Source organism: Dipodomys ordii, unplaced genomic scaffold (assembly GCF_000151885.1).
Source record: "Dipodomys ordii isolate 6190 unplaced genomic scaffold, Dord_2.0 Scaffold13, whole genome shotgun sequence".
NCBI classification, from domain to species: Eukaryota; Metazoa; Chordata; class Mammalia; order Rodentia; family Heteromyidae; genus Dipodomys; species Dipodomys ordii.
In genome coordinates this window covers 18,537,540-18,553,761 of record NW_012267229.1, presented here as the reverse complement: position 1 = coordinate 18,553,761, position 16,222 = coordinate 18,537,540, and the positions used below count along the sequence as shown (strand labels likewise).

General features: G+C 47.3%; 1 protein-coding gene across 2 annotated transcripts; it reads right to left on the bottom strand.

Annotated features, from left to right (window-relative positions):
• Window positions 1-263: 263 nt before the first annotated feature.
• Actr5 (ARP5 actin-related protein 5 homolog (yeast)) lies at window positions 264-14,890 on the bottom strand. 2 transcript variants are annotated; one of them, XM_013010623.1, is made up of 9 exons: window positions 14,508-14,890; window positions 13,140-13,369; window positions 10,562-10,731; window positions 9,826-10,043; window positions 8,823-9,005; window positions 6,971-7,090; window positions 5,977-6,116; window positions 3,864-3,996; window positions 264-593 (listed from the first exon to the last, which is right to left on the bottom strand). In XM_013010623.1, exons 1-9 carry the CDS (start codon window positions 14,874-14,876, stop codon window positions 336-338), a joined length of 1,821 nt encoding a protein of 606 aa, XP_012866077.1. In that variant the 5' UTR covers window positions 14,877-14,890; the 3' UTR covers window positions 264-335. The 2 variants fall into 2 exon arrangements, 1 of the variants encoding a protein (XP_012866077.1); XR_001174819.1 differs by having other exon boundaries at window positions 511-593; window positions 5,977-6,097; window positions 14,508-14,876.
• Window positions 14,891-16,222: the final 1,332 nt, after the last annotated feature.

Here is a 16,222-nt window from a genome sequence, read left to right as displayed (position 1 = left end):
ACACTGACAAATCTGGGGTTTTTGTTTTTATCTCTTTCAAGGCTTTCAAATGCAATGCGAGATGTCTGTGCCTTCTGTCTGCCTCTGGCCTCCACCTGTCTTCAGTTACTAGTGCCAGAAGCTGATGCCACAGGCTATCCGTAGTTCCCAGATGCCAGAGGCAACCCAAAGTTCCTCACTGCAACCGTCCACTGAAGATCCCCGCCGCCCTTTGTCTCTGTTCTCCCTGGGAGAAATCTGGTTGGCAGCCAAATGTGCCTGGGACATGTTCAACAGATGCAGCCCTGTCCCCTCACACTGCCAGCGTGTGCAGGCTGTGGCTCGAGGCTCCACCGCTAGGCCTGCTCACCTAGACCACTTCCACTGCCCCCAGAGCCTCTGCTGGACGCTGGGGCTTCCGAGGCACGGGAGGCCTGCTTGGGCAGGCGGATGGGGACGTAGATGTTGGAGGCACAGTGTTCCTTGAGATACTCTCCTCCCTTTTCCTCATATTCTTTCCTGGTGACCCAGGCTCCATTGTCTTCTAGGTGGTCCAAGGCCCATTCCCGAGCACCATACCAGGCGTCCAGCACAGGGTTCAAGGCGAGCTGAACCTGAAACAAGAAGTGGAATGGGGTCTCGTACTTGGGCTCCTGCCATGGATGTTCTGCCATTTGGTGACAGCCCCTCCCTTCGATCCTCAGAAGTACACACAGAGTCCCCAACCAGATCCCAGATGGTGCAGGACAGTCTCTGCACGCTCCCCACGACACAGCACACAGCACTGGCTTCCCTAAGCAACGGGGCCCAGCACTCTGCCCTGTGCCAGGTGCTGTCAATCAGAACTTTCAGAAAGGGGTGACCTGAGGGTGACAGAAGGAGGCTTCTAACATGGACATGGGGCCTGGGGTCAGCAGACCTACAGGATCCCTCAACTCCTCGACCTGACCACCACAGTAACCATCCTGCTCCAAGCAGGCTCCTATGTGTGGAGCCCTCCTCACCTCCCACGCCTGTCACCTCTCCTTCCTCCCTCCTCTCCTCCCTCCCTCCAACAGCCACAGGAACTCCAAGCAGGAATAGAGGTTTCAGAATTTCTGGAACAGATGGAGAAAGGGAGGGAGAACAGACACATAAGCCTATGAGAATAACAACTTGTGCAAAGGGGATCCCCCCTCCCCCGCGCCCCGCCCCTTTGTGTGGTGCTACAGATGAAACCCAGGGTCTCATACATGCTAGTGCTTTACCACTGAGTCACACCTCCAGCCCCACCATTCTGGCCTAGGAAATGCCAGGGAGACAATGACTATACAGTGCTTGGTAATTTGCCTGATAAAGCAACCAATAAATAGTAACTACCATTACTCCTAATAATATTGTGGGGCTGGGAATGTGGCTTAGTGGTAGCATGTTTGCCTAGCATGCATGAGGGCCTGGGTTCAATTCTTCAGTACCAAATACACAATAATAAAATTATGTTTTAAAAAAAGAAATATTGTAACATCTATGGTAAGTAATAGAATTTTACACAGCCACAAAAAGGATGTTTTGGAGGTGGGTGTGATGGTATGCACATGTAATCTCAGCCACTTGGAAGGCTGAGATAGGAGGACTGAGTTAAAGGACAGCCCAGGTAAAAGTAGCATAAGACCCTACTGGCAAAAAAATGAAAAGTAACAGAACTCTGGGGATGGCACTTGTGTGAGCCCCTGAGTTCAATCCCTAGGACTTAAGGAACAAAAGAAGTATGCTCTGGAATGTATTTATTGGCAGAAAACAGCTGATCACAAAAATTTGAAAAAACTAAAATTCTTGCAAACAAAAATCAATGACCCCTTAAAAGGATCAAATACCATGATCAAGCTACCTTTATCCTGAGGATGCAAGGGTAGTTCAACATATATAAATACTTATAATACATAAGGACAAAAATTACATGCTAATGACACAGAAAAAGCCTTTTATGATAAAAGCTCTAAAAAAAACTGAGAATAGAAGGAATGGTCCTGACTGGTAATGTAGCTTAGTGGCAGAGTGCTTGCCTAGCATGCATGAAGCCCTAGGTTCCTCAGTACCATATACATAGAAAAAGCTGGAAATGGCGCTGTGGTAGACTGTGCTCAAGTGGTAGACTGCTAGCCTTAAGCAAAAGAAGCTCAAGGACAGTGCTCAGGCCCTGAGTTCTAGCCTCAGGACTGGCAAAAGAAAAAAGAAAAGAAAAGAAGGAATGTTCCTATACTTAAAGGGCATAATAAACCTAGAGTCACTATGCTAAATGAAGAAAAACTGTTACCATTCCCCCCTAAAGTCATGATGGGGACCAATGTGTCCACTGTCCTCATTCTTTTTTTTTTGGGGGGGGGGTCCGGTCATGGGGCCTGAACTCTGGGCCTGGGCGCTGTCCCTCAGCTCTTCAACTCAAGGCTAGCGCTCTACCACTTGAGCCACAGCGCCACTTCCAGATTTTTTCTTTTTGTTTATGTGGTGCTGAGGAACGAACCCAGGGCCTTGAGCATACAAGGCAAGCGCTCTACCACTGAGCCACCTTCCCAGCCCCTGTCCTTATTCTTTTATAACATGGCACTAGACAAAAAGGACATGCATATTCACAAGTACGTACCTATATATACACGCAACAATATAATAAATATCTACAAATGTATATAGACAAATATACATAAAGCATGATCATAATTGAGAGTATTTAGGGGGCTGAGGAGAAGGGGAAAGGGAAAAAGAAAGATGGAGGGTAACTGATTTCAAAATACACTGTACTCTGTATAAAGACAGCATAAGGACTATCAATATAATTATTGATCAATTATATGAGGAAATTATATAATGAATTATATGATGAAAGGGCTGGGGAAAGAGAAAGCAATAAAGAGGACTATTTTTTCTTTTTTTGCAGTGGTACTGGGCTTGAACTCAGAGCCTGGGCGCTGCCCTTAGCTTTTTCACTCAAGGCTGGTGTTTTACCACTTTAGCCCCACTCCACTTCTGTCTTTTGTGGGAGAGAAGGGGTTATTAGGAGGTAGAGTCTCACAGACTTTCCAGATGCTGGCTTGGAACCACAATCATCAGATCACAGCCTCCTTACTAGGATTACATGTGTGAGCTGCTGGCACCTGGCTGAGAGGGTTATTCTGAACAAAACATATGCACATCTAAAATGCCATAGTACAGCCCCTTACTGCAATCCACACATACGCATGCATACATACACACACAAATACACACACATCAGGAAAATAAGTTATGTTGAAGGGATGAACACCAGCAGGAGAGGGCAGGGCTAATGAAGGTGAATAAAAATAAACATGGTTGAAGTAGTTTGTATGTATGAAAATATAATATTCAAACACATTGAAACTCTTTTAAGAGGAGGAGGAAGTAAGGTAGAGTAATAAAAGAGAAGAGTTTGATCAGGATACACTGTTTACATGTGTAGAAATGTCACAAAGAACTGCCTTAGACAACCAATGTACACTAATAAAACATGTAAAATGCAGATCAAAGGTCACTAAAAAAGACAGAAATGTCAGGGCTGGGAAGGTGGCTCAGTGGTAGAGCGCTTGCCTTGCATGCATGAGGCCCTGGGTTGGATTCCTCAGCACCACATAAGCAAAAAGAAAAAAGCTGGAAGTGGCACTGTGGCTCAAGTGGTACAGCGCTAGCCTTGAGCTGAAGAGCTAAGGGACAGCGCCCAGGCCCAGAGTTCAGGCCCCATGACCAGACCCAAAAAAACAAAAAAGAAAGAAAAAAAGACAGAAATGTCAATTATGGTTATCTCTAAGTGGATTTGACAATATTTTTTCATTTTACTTTTGCAATCAGAAAATCAATGACTGCTATTCTCAAACAGTTAAATGAACAACTAGTACCTGGAAAGAAGACTGAAAAGGCCTCATCTCCAGCAGTTCCTTTTCAATCCTGGCTTTCATCCCTGGATACATTACATTCCCACCAGTGAGGAAAATATTCTGGACCAGTGTTTCTTGAACAGCCTTTGGGTACCTAGGAGAGAAATGACCCTCTAACTTGATATTCATCAAAGACAATGCAAACATAGAAATGAAGCTCTCCTTTGAATCTACTTGAAAAGTTAAAAAAAAAAAATCAACCTGTAATCCTAGCTACTTAGAAGGCACAGACATAGAAATGAAGCTCTTCTTTGAATCTACTTGAAAAGTTAAAAAAAAAAATCAACCTGTAATCCTGCTACTTAGAAGGCTGAGATCTGAAGGATTGTGGTTTATAGTCAGACAAGTCAGAAAAGTCTGAAAAACTCCATCTTTGACTAGGCAGCAAAAAGATTAGCTTGAGGTGTGATCCAAGTGGCAGGGGACCAACTGTATGCCAGAAAGCCAAGCAAGTGGAAGGCCAAGTTCTAGTCCTGGTAGTATCAAAAAAATAGTCAGGTATTGGTGGCTCACATCTGTCATCCTAGCGACTCAGACTGAGATCTGAGGATCACGGTTTGAAGCCATCCTGGGCATGAAAGTCTGTGAGACTCTATCTCCAGTTGAGCTATGGCTCAAAAGTGGTAGAGTGTTAGCCTTAAGCAAAAAAGCTCAGTGACAGTGCTCTGGCTGAGTTCAAGTGCCAAGACCAAAAGAAAGAAGCCAAAACTCAATTTTTATTAGTATCTCTACAGAATGCCAGTACAATGTTTCTGATTATATACTCAAAACCTCAATCTGAATGCTTAATTATTCAAATTGTCCAATATGTTCTAGTCATTTCCTTAATATGACTAGAACTTTTCTGGTTTTCTAACCAGAACCATCACCACAATCAAAATATAAAGACTTCTATACCTTAGAAGATTTGCTTCCTCTCAAGTTGTGGGCTCATTTTTCTACTTGGCCCTTTTTTGCCTTGAGTTTTGTTTTGTTTTTGCTTGTTGTTTAGGTTTATTTTTTTATTTTTGTTTTTTGTTTTTTCTAAATCAATAACAAAGCTAGAACTCAGGTCTTGTGTTCTCACTTAGCTTGCTTGCTCGCTCATGGATGGAGTGCTACCACTTAAGCTATTTTGCTAAGTTAATTGGAGATGGAATATTGGAGTTTTCTGCCCTAGATACCTTCAAATCAACTATTTTGTTTCGTTTTTGAGATGGAGCCTCACTATGCTGCCCAGGCTGATCTTCCACCCATGGTCTCAAGTGATCACACCTCAACACCTCAAGTAGCTGGGACTAAAGGCCCCAATTCTACCTGAATTGTATCTTTAATATCTCTTTGTTATTCGTTAAGAGTGTTCGATCATTTTCTCATCACTAATGAGACAAACCTCAAATCTGCTCAAAGTAGCTACAAAAACATTTTCCTTAGCTAAGTGCACTTTCTCTATTCTACCCAAGGCATCAAGCACTACTGGTTATGATCCCTGCTTGTCCAACATGAATCACAACACTCTCATCCAGGGGCGTGCGTGCATGCGTGTGTGTATGTGTGTGTGTGTGTGTGTGCGTGCGTGTGTGTGTGTGTGTGTAGAGGGAGGTAGGTCTCTATAGAAATGTAAACTCTTCTATAAATAGATAGCCACAGGAAAGAAAACATTTTCATAAGCATTGCAGTATCTTGAGAGTGACTTAAAATCATTAGTCTTACCAGGTGTGGTGGCACACACCTGTAATCCCAGTTCTCTGGGAGGCTGAGGCAGGATTGCAAGTCTGAGGCCAGACTGGGATACATAATAAAAACATTGTCTAAAAAATAAAGAATAAATAAAACCACTAGTCTCTAATAATGTGAAGCTTTACAAAAAGCTAGTGCCCCTGGGACCATGCTGTTCAAATTTCAGAGAAGTTCTAAAAGCTCCTCCAATGAACCGGTACACTCATACCTAGAGAACATCTACAGAGCCCCTATATGCAGGCCTGGTGACAGAGACGGTGACTACCTGGGCACAGCAGATAAATAAGTGGAAAGAACTGCTGGGCAGATTTGGCCAAATTTTTCAACCCCAACTCAGGGAGAGTCACCATCTCACCTGTCCAGAATGTACTGAAGAGTCTCCGCCACACCCGCCTGTTCTTCTCCAATGAGAGATGGCTGGAAAATAATTTCTGGAGCTCGAATTCTTTCTGTCCCAACAAACAGCTGATGGTACGCTGCCAAGTTAAACACGGGCTTTAAAAACCCAAGGTTTAAGAGATATTTTTAGATCATAATGATACTCACCCCATTTGCCACTTTCCTACACTATTGCAGGGGTAGTTTCTGCCCTGTGTTCATGCCAGAGAGCAGGTCCAGCCTCTCCCCAGCTCTCCTGACTTCCTGATCCAGTTTTCTAGCCTTGTTCTACCATGGAGCAAACCAGCTTTTAACACTGCAGGTGCCCTGCTCCCATCCCTGAGGTAGGAGCTTTATGGAGAGTGGTGGCGCATGTCTACCCAGGGCTGGCTAGGTCCTTATTCAGCAGGAACACCCCCTGAAGGCCTCAATGACAGAAACATGGACACCAATGAGGCCTAAGTGTAGCGGCACCAGCACAACATAAAAGAAAGTTCTACACACCAGTCTGCAAGCCCAAGACTGCAGTCACTCGGCCACACACTCCTGCCAGAGCAACAGCCACTTAGGTGAGGTCTTTTTTTTTTTTTTTTTTTGGGTCCGGTTGTGGGGCCTGAACTCTGGGCCTGGGCACTGTCCCTCAGCTCTTCAGCTCAAGGCTAGTGCTCTACCACTTGAGCCACAGAGCCACTTCTGGCTTTTTTTTTTCTTTTGCTTATGTGGTGCTGAGGAATCGAACCCAGGGCCTCAGGCATGCAAGGCAAGCGCTCTACCACTGAGCCACCTTCCCAGCCCTAGCAACAGCCACTTAGATTGTGGTACTAGACTTCCTGCATCAGGAAATTCTGGCTGATACTGGATATATGGGTACCCCTCTTCTAGAAAAGACAACCAGGATGTTAGAAACAGCCTGGCCAGGCATTTATGTCCACAGGTTCAAAGTGCATTCATGGTCTGGGTAGAAGCCAAACCTGGACAGTGGCAGCAACAGGCTTCTCCACTTCAGGTGCTTCCTCTGAGAACAAGGGCTCGAAATCATTCATGCTGTCCACGTCCTCCAGAGATGGCTCCAGGGGCTCCAGGTCAGGGGTCTAAGAGCAGAAGCCAACTGAATAAACAAAACCAAACGCCCTGCCCCTCCCTTCTATCAGATCACAGTCCTCAAAAATGAATTAGGATCTTGCTCAATGTTTCAAAAGCTTATAGAAAAACTGTAAATCTTTCCTAAGCCACCGAAAAAAAGAACACACATAAACAAAAGACTAAAAAGGCAAGAATGGGCTGCTTGTATTGCCTTCCTTTCCTTCTTACATAACCTTCACCAACTCCTGCCTTTTTTTTTTTCTTTTCCAGTCCTGGAGCTTGAACGCAGTTTAGACACTGTCCCTAAGCCTCTCTGTGCTCAAGGCTAGCACTCTGCCACTTGGGCCACAGTACTACTTCTGGCTTTTTCTTAGTAGTTTATGGAGATAAGAGTCTCATGCACTTTTCTGCCCAGGCTGGCTTCAACCCACAATCCTCAGATCTCAGCCTCCTGAATAACAAGAATTCCAAGTGTGAGCTCCTGGAGCCCAGCAACCCCTGCCTTCTTTAAAGCCTTCTAGTCATGCCAACTACAGGTTAGGACTTAGGGAGACAGGTGGCTTGGACCAGTGACACACCCACACACACTATTATGGGGAACAGGGTGTGACAACGGGGGTCCTACAAGAGCTAGACTATCAGGAAAGCTACGCACATCTCTAAATAACAATATGTATGCCAACACCAGTAAGCTTAACCTCCAGTCCCTGACAGCATGTGACTAAAAGCTGCACTAACAGTATGTATGCCAACACTAGTGAGCTTAACTTCCAGTCCCCTACCCCAGGTAACTGAAGGCTCCATGACAGCAGAGCCCTTCCTATTCATGGAGCCTCACAGAGCAGCTTTGCTAGCCGACAGTGACTCCAGGTGAAACCTGGGCATGCTAGCACCCACTAAGGAGCGCTCAGGACCTGTAGGTTTGGTCAGTTGTGGGGCCTGAATTCAGGGCCTAGGCGTTGTTCCTGAGCTCTTGTGCTCAAGGCTAGTGCTCTACCACTTTGAGCCACAGTGCTACTTCCAGCTTCTTCTGAGTAGTTTATTAGAGATAAAAGTTTCACAGAATTTTCTGCCCAGCCTCCTAACTATCTAGGACAGGCTTGAGCCACAAGCATACAGCTCTACCTTGTGATTCTTACTCTCCACTCTCCCTCACTTGTGTTTTATCTTGACCCTTCAACCTTCTTTGTCTCAAGGTTGAGACAGCATCTTAAATCCTAAGTTAGGCTGCCCAATCTTCTGGCTTCCCTCTTTGCTGACTGCTCTTTCAATCCATCCCCCTCCCTCCTCCCTACCCCCAGCTCCCTGGGCAAATCTATTAGATGCTGTCAAAAAATTCATAAACCATGTACAAAGCACAAGTTCTGTCCTTAGGGAACATTACAATGGAAGGAGGGAAGAAGCCAAATAAAACATGAGTGCAAAGGGGAAGGGAGAGTATGACAAACGATGAAACAATACACTCAACCCAGAGGAGCAGGCCAGGCTCAAGCAGCATCACATAACAGGTATCAGTGGTCCTGCTAGCCTACTGGTGGGTGCACTCCCCTCCCAGGAGTGAGGTCTTCTGGCCAGACCTAACGGTGGGACAGTTTCAGAGCCATCACCATCTGCACCACTATGATCCTACTAACATCACTCATCTCCTGTCTCCTCTCACACTTTCTCTCAACCCCTTGGACGGCTGCCTTCTCCACTCTGTGGCCTCTAAAGGGTGCTCCCTCCCAAGGCCCTCATCACCTCGGGTTTGCTGTCCACCACATCCACCTCGAGGTTGACCTCTGCCTGAGGGATTTTCTGCTTGGCTTGCTCCACAGCTGAACTGAGCTTTCGTAGGTAGGACTGCAATTCTTCTGGGGAGTCCATGTTCAGCTCCATTAGAGCCTTGTGAAACTGATCCATCTGGCCATCCTCTAGAAGTTCCTGAAACCAGAGCAGTGAGAATTCTCCCTTAAAGACAAACAGTGCAATCACAAACCAGGAAGAAAGAGAAGTGGCTTAAAAGCCAAACAAGGAAGTGCAGCCGAGGGGTTCGCAGGACTCCCCAGCACCTTTTCCCAAAAGTGCATGCCAGCCTTCCTCTCCAGCTGTCTAGGCTAGCGTCACATTCTGGTTTCAGGACCATTTGATATGGTGACAGATGTCAGAAATGCTGTCATTTGTGGGGGAAGGAGTTACTGCCTGAAGATGATGATGATACTGTCCCCTGATCTGACCCCAGACAAGTGTGTGTCACTGTGAGAATCCATCCAGATGTGTACTTTGCACTAGGCATACAACACTTAACACCTGCTGTAACACTGAGCTCAACACTATTAATCTCTCTGAGTTTTCTCTTTTTGTGGTGTGGGGTTTTGAGGTCAGGGCATCACACTTGCTAGGCAAGAGCTCTACCACATGCCATACCTCCAGCCCTATAGTTCTGACCTCGATTCTGAGGACCCCAGAGGTGACTTAGATAGATGACACTTTTTTTTTGGGGGGGGGGTCCGGTCGTGGGGCCTGAACTCTGGGCCTGGGCGCTGTCCCTCAGCTCTTCAGCTCAAGGCTAGCGCTCTACCACTTGAGCCACAGCGCCACCTCCGGCTTTTTTCTTTTTTGCTTATGTGGCACTGAGGAATCGAACCCAGGGCCTCAGGCATGCAAGGCAAGCGCTCTACCACTGAGCCACCTTCCCGGCCCCTAGATGACACATTTCTGACTGGAGAAATCAGAGGTGTCACCTTCCAGCACATGCCGTCACCTGTACATAGAGCAGCCGGTCCAGCCGCTCCTGATCTAGCTGCAGCTTCTCCTCCCGCCGCCGGGCATTGAGCTCCTGCAGCCTCCGCAGCTGCTGCTGCCGCCGCTCTTGCTTTTCCTCAGCCGTCAGGGTGCTGCCCAGGAGCTTGCTGGAGAATGGGAGCTGCATCTTGTGGACGTTGTTCTCATAATAATCAGGACACCGCCACTTCTGCAATTCTTCAAGAAACAATTTTGGAACCGGAAATGCAAAATGTTAGAACAAAAATAAAACTTTCTTTTTTAATTTAACAAGTTCTGCTTTCTCTCAAAAAATGTTCAACCTTTGAGCCAGGTACCAGTGGTTCATGCCACTGAAAATAGGAGAATCATGGTTTGAGGCCAGTCCAGGCAGAAAAGCTTATGAGACCTTTCTTTTCAACCATAGCAATGATGTGTATGTATCAAAACAAACAAACATGTTTAACTTCAGGAAAAAGCTGTAATATGTTGTACAATTCCAAGACCTGTATTGGAGGGAAGTTATAAAGCAACCTTTTTGAAGAGACCCTCTAATCTAAGTTATCAGTTCCTTAAATAATTTTAGATAGTGAATACTACAAAGGGGAAGGAGGTACTAATAAAAAGGGGGGGCGGAGATTTGAGGCCATGTAAGCAATAGAGCCACACTGGCACCAATGTAAGGAATGCCCCAGGACACCCTGAAGCTGCAGGCACAAGTCCATCCCCCACACTACCTTCCACGTAGTCCTCAGCAATGTAGCTATGCTCATGCAGGATCTCCTCCATGCGGCTGAGAGTGATGGCCGCCAGGTGCCCAGGGTACTTCAGCTGCAGGAGTCGCTGGAGGTAACCAGCTGCCTGGCTTCCTCCAAGATTGATGCGTTTGCAGTTTTTGGCATCTAGTCTATAATCAAGCAGCAGAAAACAACACTGAAAATTCTGGCAACATAGAGGACAAGCTATTGAACATGTTAGGAGAAATAGGTGAGTTTAATTTAGACAAAGAAACAGACTAACAGGGGGACATAAAACCCCACAACTGAAAAGCACCAAAATTTCCTTGGTCCAACCCTTAGCCAGGAAGGAATTCCTAGTCCACATCTAGACAGACATAAGGCAATCTAACTCCTAGCCAGGATTTCAGAAAGAAACAAGGTTCAACAAAAAGAACGCATATTCCAAAATCGGCAATTCTCAAACCATGGTCTTCAGACCAAGTATCCTAGAATTAGCTGGGGAAAATGTCAAATGAGCCCATTCCAGAGCCCATTTGGTCTGGGGTAGACCTGGAAATCTGCAGCTTAACAAGCTTCTCAAGTGATTCTAGTGCAGGCCACATTTGAAAAGCATTTCCCTACACTCTACTTCCACTAGTTCAATCCAAGTGAGTAACTCCACACAAACCAGCCTCCTGTAATCTCCTATGAGCTAGATCCCTTTCATATGAACCCAAGTGGAAAACCAGTGTTAACTTTTCTTTTTTGGCTAGCTGGCTGGTTTGTTGGTTTGTGACAATGTCTCTCTATGTAGCCCAGGCTAGCCTCATACTTACAGCTCTGCCTTTGCTCCCAAGAAGCGGGGACTACAGTACAACTCCAGCCTGGCTAAGTTTATTTTCTTTTCTCTTTAGCTTTATTTTTGTTTTTTTTGTCGGTCGTGTGGCTTGAACTCTGGGCCTAGGCTCTGTCCCTCAGCTCTTCAGCTCAAGGCGAGCACTCTACCACTTGAGCCACAGCGCCACTTCCGGTTTTCTAGTGGTTTATTGGAGATAAGAGTCTCACGGACTTTTGTGCCTGGGATGGCTTTGAACCACAATCCTCAGATCTCGGCCTCCTGAGTAGCTAGGATTACAGGCATGAGCCACCGGCGCCTGGCCTAAGTTTATTTTCTTAATTTGAGAAAGTAGGAGTAGCAGATCACTAAGAAGGGGCTGCAGGGCGGGGAAGGTAGCTCAGTGGTAGAGCGCTTGCCTTACATGCCTGAGGCCCTGGGTACGATTCCTCGGCACCACATAAGCAAAAAAGAAAAAAGCCGGAAGCAGCGCTATAGCTCAAGTGGTAGAGCTGAGGGACAGCGCCCAGGCCCAGAGTTCAGGCCCCACAACCGGACCCCCCCCCAAAAAAAAGAAGGTGCTGCATATTGGAATGCTGACATAGTGGTAGAGCATAAACTTGAGCTTAAGAGCAGCAACCAAGGTCCTGAGTTCAAGTTCCAGGACAAGGCAGGACAGGGCAAAAGAAAGGACAGCTAAGGAAAAACGAAAGGAAAGGCTGATGTTACATCATACCTCACCAGGAGATGCCAGCAGAGAGCAGGATATTTTCCAAACTAATTCCCGAGTCTTCAGGGAAAATAATTTTCTCTCAACACAACATAAAAATCATGCTACTGCAGGGCACCAGTGGCTCACACCTGTATTCCTAGTTACCCAGGAAGCTGAGATCAGAGGATCGTGGTTCAAAGCCAGCCTGGGCAGGAAAGTCCATGAGATTCTTATCTCCAATAAACCACCAGAAAACCAGAAGTGGTGTTGTAGCTCAAGTGGTAGAATGTTCACCTTGAGCTGAACTGCTGAGGGACAGTGCCCAGGCCCAGAGTTCAAGCCCCATGATCAACCAAAAAAAGAGTCATGCTACTTTATTTTTTGCATATTCTCCTTACATAAAGAACTCCGGGGGCTGGGAAGGTGGCTCAGTGGTAGAGCGCTTGCCTTGCATGCATGAGGCCCTGGGTTCAATTCCTCAGCACCATATAAGCAAAAAGAAAAAAGCCGGAAGTGGCGCTGTAGCTCAAGTGGTAGAGCGCTAGCCTTGAGCTGAAGAGCTGAGGGACAGCGCCCAGGCCCAGAGTTCAAGCCCAGGACTGGCAAAAAAAAAAAAAGAGGAAGATTGGGAATGGTTCAAGTGGTAAATCAAGCATGAGGCTCTGATTTAAACCCCAGCAGTGAAAAAAAAATTGTTTTTAAATATAAAATACAACAGAATGCAAAGCTGGTATAAATTAAATGTATCCAACAATTCATTCAAAACATTTTTATTGAGTTGTCTACTAGCTGCAGACACTGAATTAACCATCTCCCCATAAAGTAGAATTATAACCTTCTAGAAGTATGGATTTAGAAAAGAAACCATTTACTCCAATTCCCTCTAGGAGATCCCAGAGAACCAGTGCAGAGACTGACTCAAAGTTACACAGTGATGCAGGTCAGAGATAAGCCCCAGTTTGCAGTCTACTATCTGTTTCCTCCTCTCTAAGTGTAATAGGCAGCAAAAACATCTCAAAATAACCCTCAAATACCCAGGAACAGCTCACCTTCCTTCCAAGATGGGTAAAATGTGAGTACACTGGTGTCCAGATGAAATGATGAGCCCACTGGAGGCTGAGTTCTTTGGCCTATTGTGGTAAAAGCTGAAGAGGCCATCGATCCCATAGGCAACCTTGGGAATCCTGTAGCATTCGAAGAGGAGCTCCGACATCATTTGGCGTGAATACAGAGGGTTGCACACAGGTTCAGTCAAAACGATTGGATGATCCACACAACCCTACTTTGAAAGAAAAGGACAAACTGAGTAAGAATAGATAGAGCCACCAAATTCTTACTGCAGAGCAGATATGCTTTAGGGGTCTAAGTAAATACCTGTTTAGAAGCAATTATAAAACATCCATATCAGTGGGGCACCGCTGGCTCACACCTGTAGTAATCCTAGCTACTCAGAAAGCTGAGATCTCAGAATCACGGTTCAAAGCCAGCCCAGACAGGAAGACTCTTATCTCCAATAAACCACTCAGAAAACCAGAAGTGGCACAGTGGCTCAAATGGTAGAGCACTAGCCTTGAGCTGAAGAGCTGAGGGACAGCGTGCAGGCCCAGAGTTCAGGCCCCATGACCAACAACAACAACAACAAAAATCTATCTCATCTGATTTGGACTTCATGTTGGAAAATATCAAAGTAGGATCCACTTAAGACTATTTAAATAGGCCTCGTCCAAATTGTTACTAAATTGTAATGGCTCTATCTTCAAGATAGCTCCAGCACATAGGTAATTGAGGGGTTCTCTTACCAGCCCCCTATTTCCCTGACAGCTCCCTCTCCACATAGTAGCTGTAGAGACCCTCTGGTGAGACAAGTCACAACATTGCTCTGCTCAACACCTGAAGTGCAACACTCCCTATTTCATGTACAGGGCAAAAATCTACAAGGTCTATACCTCGCTGGCACCTGGCAGGCAGTACCTGTTCCAGACAATCCCCTTCCCTGTGGCTGTCCTACCATGACGGTCAGATCACACTCGGTCCCTCACTCGCTTTCTCCAAGTCCTTCCTCAATCAAACGCTTTAGGCAAGCGCCCATCTCATAGAACTGCAGCTCCCTTCCTCCTATTGGATTATCTTCGCCTCAACCACAGGACGTTTTCTGCTAGGCTCACAGATGTATTCCAACCGACTAAACCCGCACGTAGCGGATGCGAAACGCAACTTGGTGAACAAACGAACGAATGAATGAATGTGCCCTTCTACCCCAAGAGTTCAAAAGCGGCCTGGGTCCAGAGTTCCCGGAAGGACCGCTGGGACGTCTGCCCCGCCCACCGCCCCGCCCACCTCGTCCTCCCCCACCGCCAGCGCCCCGCCCCTCGCCCCGCCCACCGCGCCCCGCCCTCGCCCCGCCGTAGAGGCATCACCAGCGACGAGACGCCCAGGTGCTGGAAGCTGTAGTCCAGCAGCAGCTCCTGCAGCTCCAGGTTGACGGGCACGTTGCGGTCGAAGGGCGAGCGCAGCATCCAGCGCAGCGGCTCCAGGCTCCCCAGCGCGTGGCCCACCTGCGGGCCCGCCCCGCCCCGCGCCGCGCCCCGCCCGCGGGCGCACACCGCGCGGAACTGCAGGCGAGGCTCCAGGCCCGGGTCTCCCCCAGGGCACGCCCAGCCGGCGCGGGCCTGGAAAGATCCGTTGTCCAGCACCAGAGGCAGCGGCCCCGGCGCCACGGGCTCGGCCTCGGGCACGGGATCCGGCGCGGCGCGGGCGTCGCGGAACGAGAACACGTTCGCAGCCATCTTGGCGCGCCGGCCCCGCCCCTCACGCAGTACGCGCCGACGCCGCGAGTTCCCGTCCGCGGCGTGACGCCGCGCGGCTGAAGCCCTGAAGTACCTTACAACCTGCACTGGCCACCTCACCTCACTCGCCCCTGGCGGCCTAGCCAGCACTCGAGGCCTCTCAGCCCCTTAAGTCCTAGCTGAAAACTGCCGGTCTCCCAAACAAACGGCTTAACCACGCTCCTTCGCTCTCATTGGACTACTGGCCAGGAAGCCCCGCCTCCCTCCGGAGCGCCGTTAGGCCACGCCCTTCGTGGAGCCCAACCTGACACCACCTCTTTGATGGACACGCCCATTTCCGGGAACGTACCCCACCGCCCCGCCCCTTCGCGTTTCCTTCAGCCTGTCCAGAAAAACTTGGTGCCAAACGCTGGGGGTACGTCGTTGTTCTAGTGTTGTTCCCTGGCCTGGCAGCTCACTATGCAGATGCGTTCTCTGTTAAATTCATCAGGCTGTCTGCCTAGTATTTGTGCACCTTCAGCATATATAGAATATATATACATATATTTATTTATATAGTTTTTAATTTTATTTTTTGCCAGTCTTGGGACTTGAACTCAGGGCCTGGGCACTATCCCTGAGCTTCTTTTGCTCCAGGCTAGCACTCTACCACTTGAGCCACAACACCACTTCTGACTTTTTCTGTTTATGTGGTACTGAGAAATCGAACCCAGAGCTTCATGCATGCAAAGTGAGCACTCTACCACTGGGCTAACTTACATGCTTTAAATGTCTTTATTCTAGCCCAGTACTTGATTGAAAGGCTGGCTAAATTCTACTTGGAAATAATTTTGCTTTAGAATTGAAAGCATTTAAGCCGGGCACCCATGACTCACACCCATAATCCTAGCTACTCAGGCGGCTAGGGCTGAGGATTGAGATTCAAAGGAAAGTCCGTGAGACTCTAATCTCGAATAAACCATTCAGAAAACCAGAAGTGGCACTGTGGCTCAAGTGGTGGAAAGCTCACCTTGAGCTGAAGAGCTGAGGGACAGGGCCCAGGCCCAGAGTTTAAGCCCCATGACGGAAAGAAAAAGAAAAAAAAAAGCATTTCCTTGTTTTCCCCCAGGTTTTGTTTTGTTTCATTTTCTGGGGAATTTGAATTTAGAGCCTCATACTCTCCCTCAGGCTTTTCTCTAAGCTGGTACTCTACCACTTGAACCCTACCTCCATCTCTGGCTTTTTCTGGTTAATTGGAGATAAGAGTCTCTAAGTTAGCTTGAGAGAGAGAGAGAGAGAGAGAGAGAGAGAGAGAGAGAGGGTAGTCAGGGCATTTTCTGGTTAATTGGAGGTGTGTTAAGCTTAAA

Excerpts from the sequence above, each read along its gene's own strand:
- Actr5 (XM_013010623.1), bottom strand. The coding sequence starts at position 14,876 with ATGGCTGCGAACGTGTTCTCGTTCCGCGACGCCCGCGCCGCGCCGGAT. Across the intron at positions 13,370-14,507 it reads ACCTGGGCGTCTCGTCGCTG|GGTTGTGTGGATCATCCAAT; the intron begins GTGATGCCTCTA and ends CTTTCAAAGTAG. Across the intron at positions 6,117-6,970 it reads CTGTTGCTGCCACTGTCCAG|CCCGTGTTTAACTTGGCAGC; the intron begins GTTTGGCTTCTA and ends GGGTTTTTAAAG.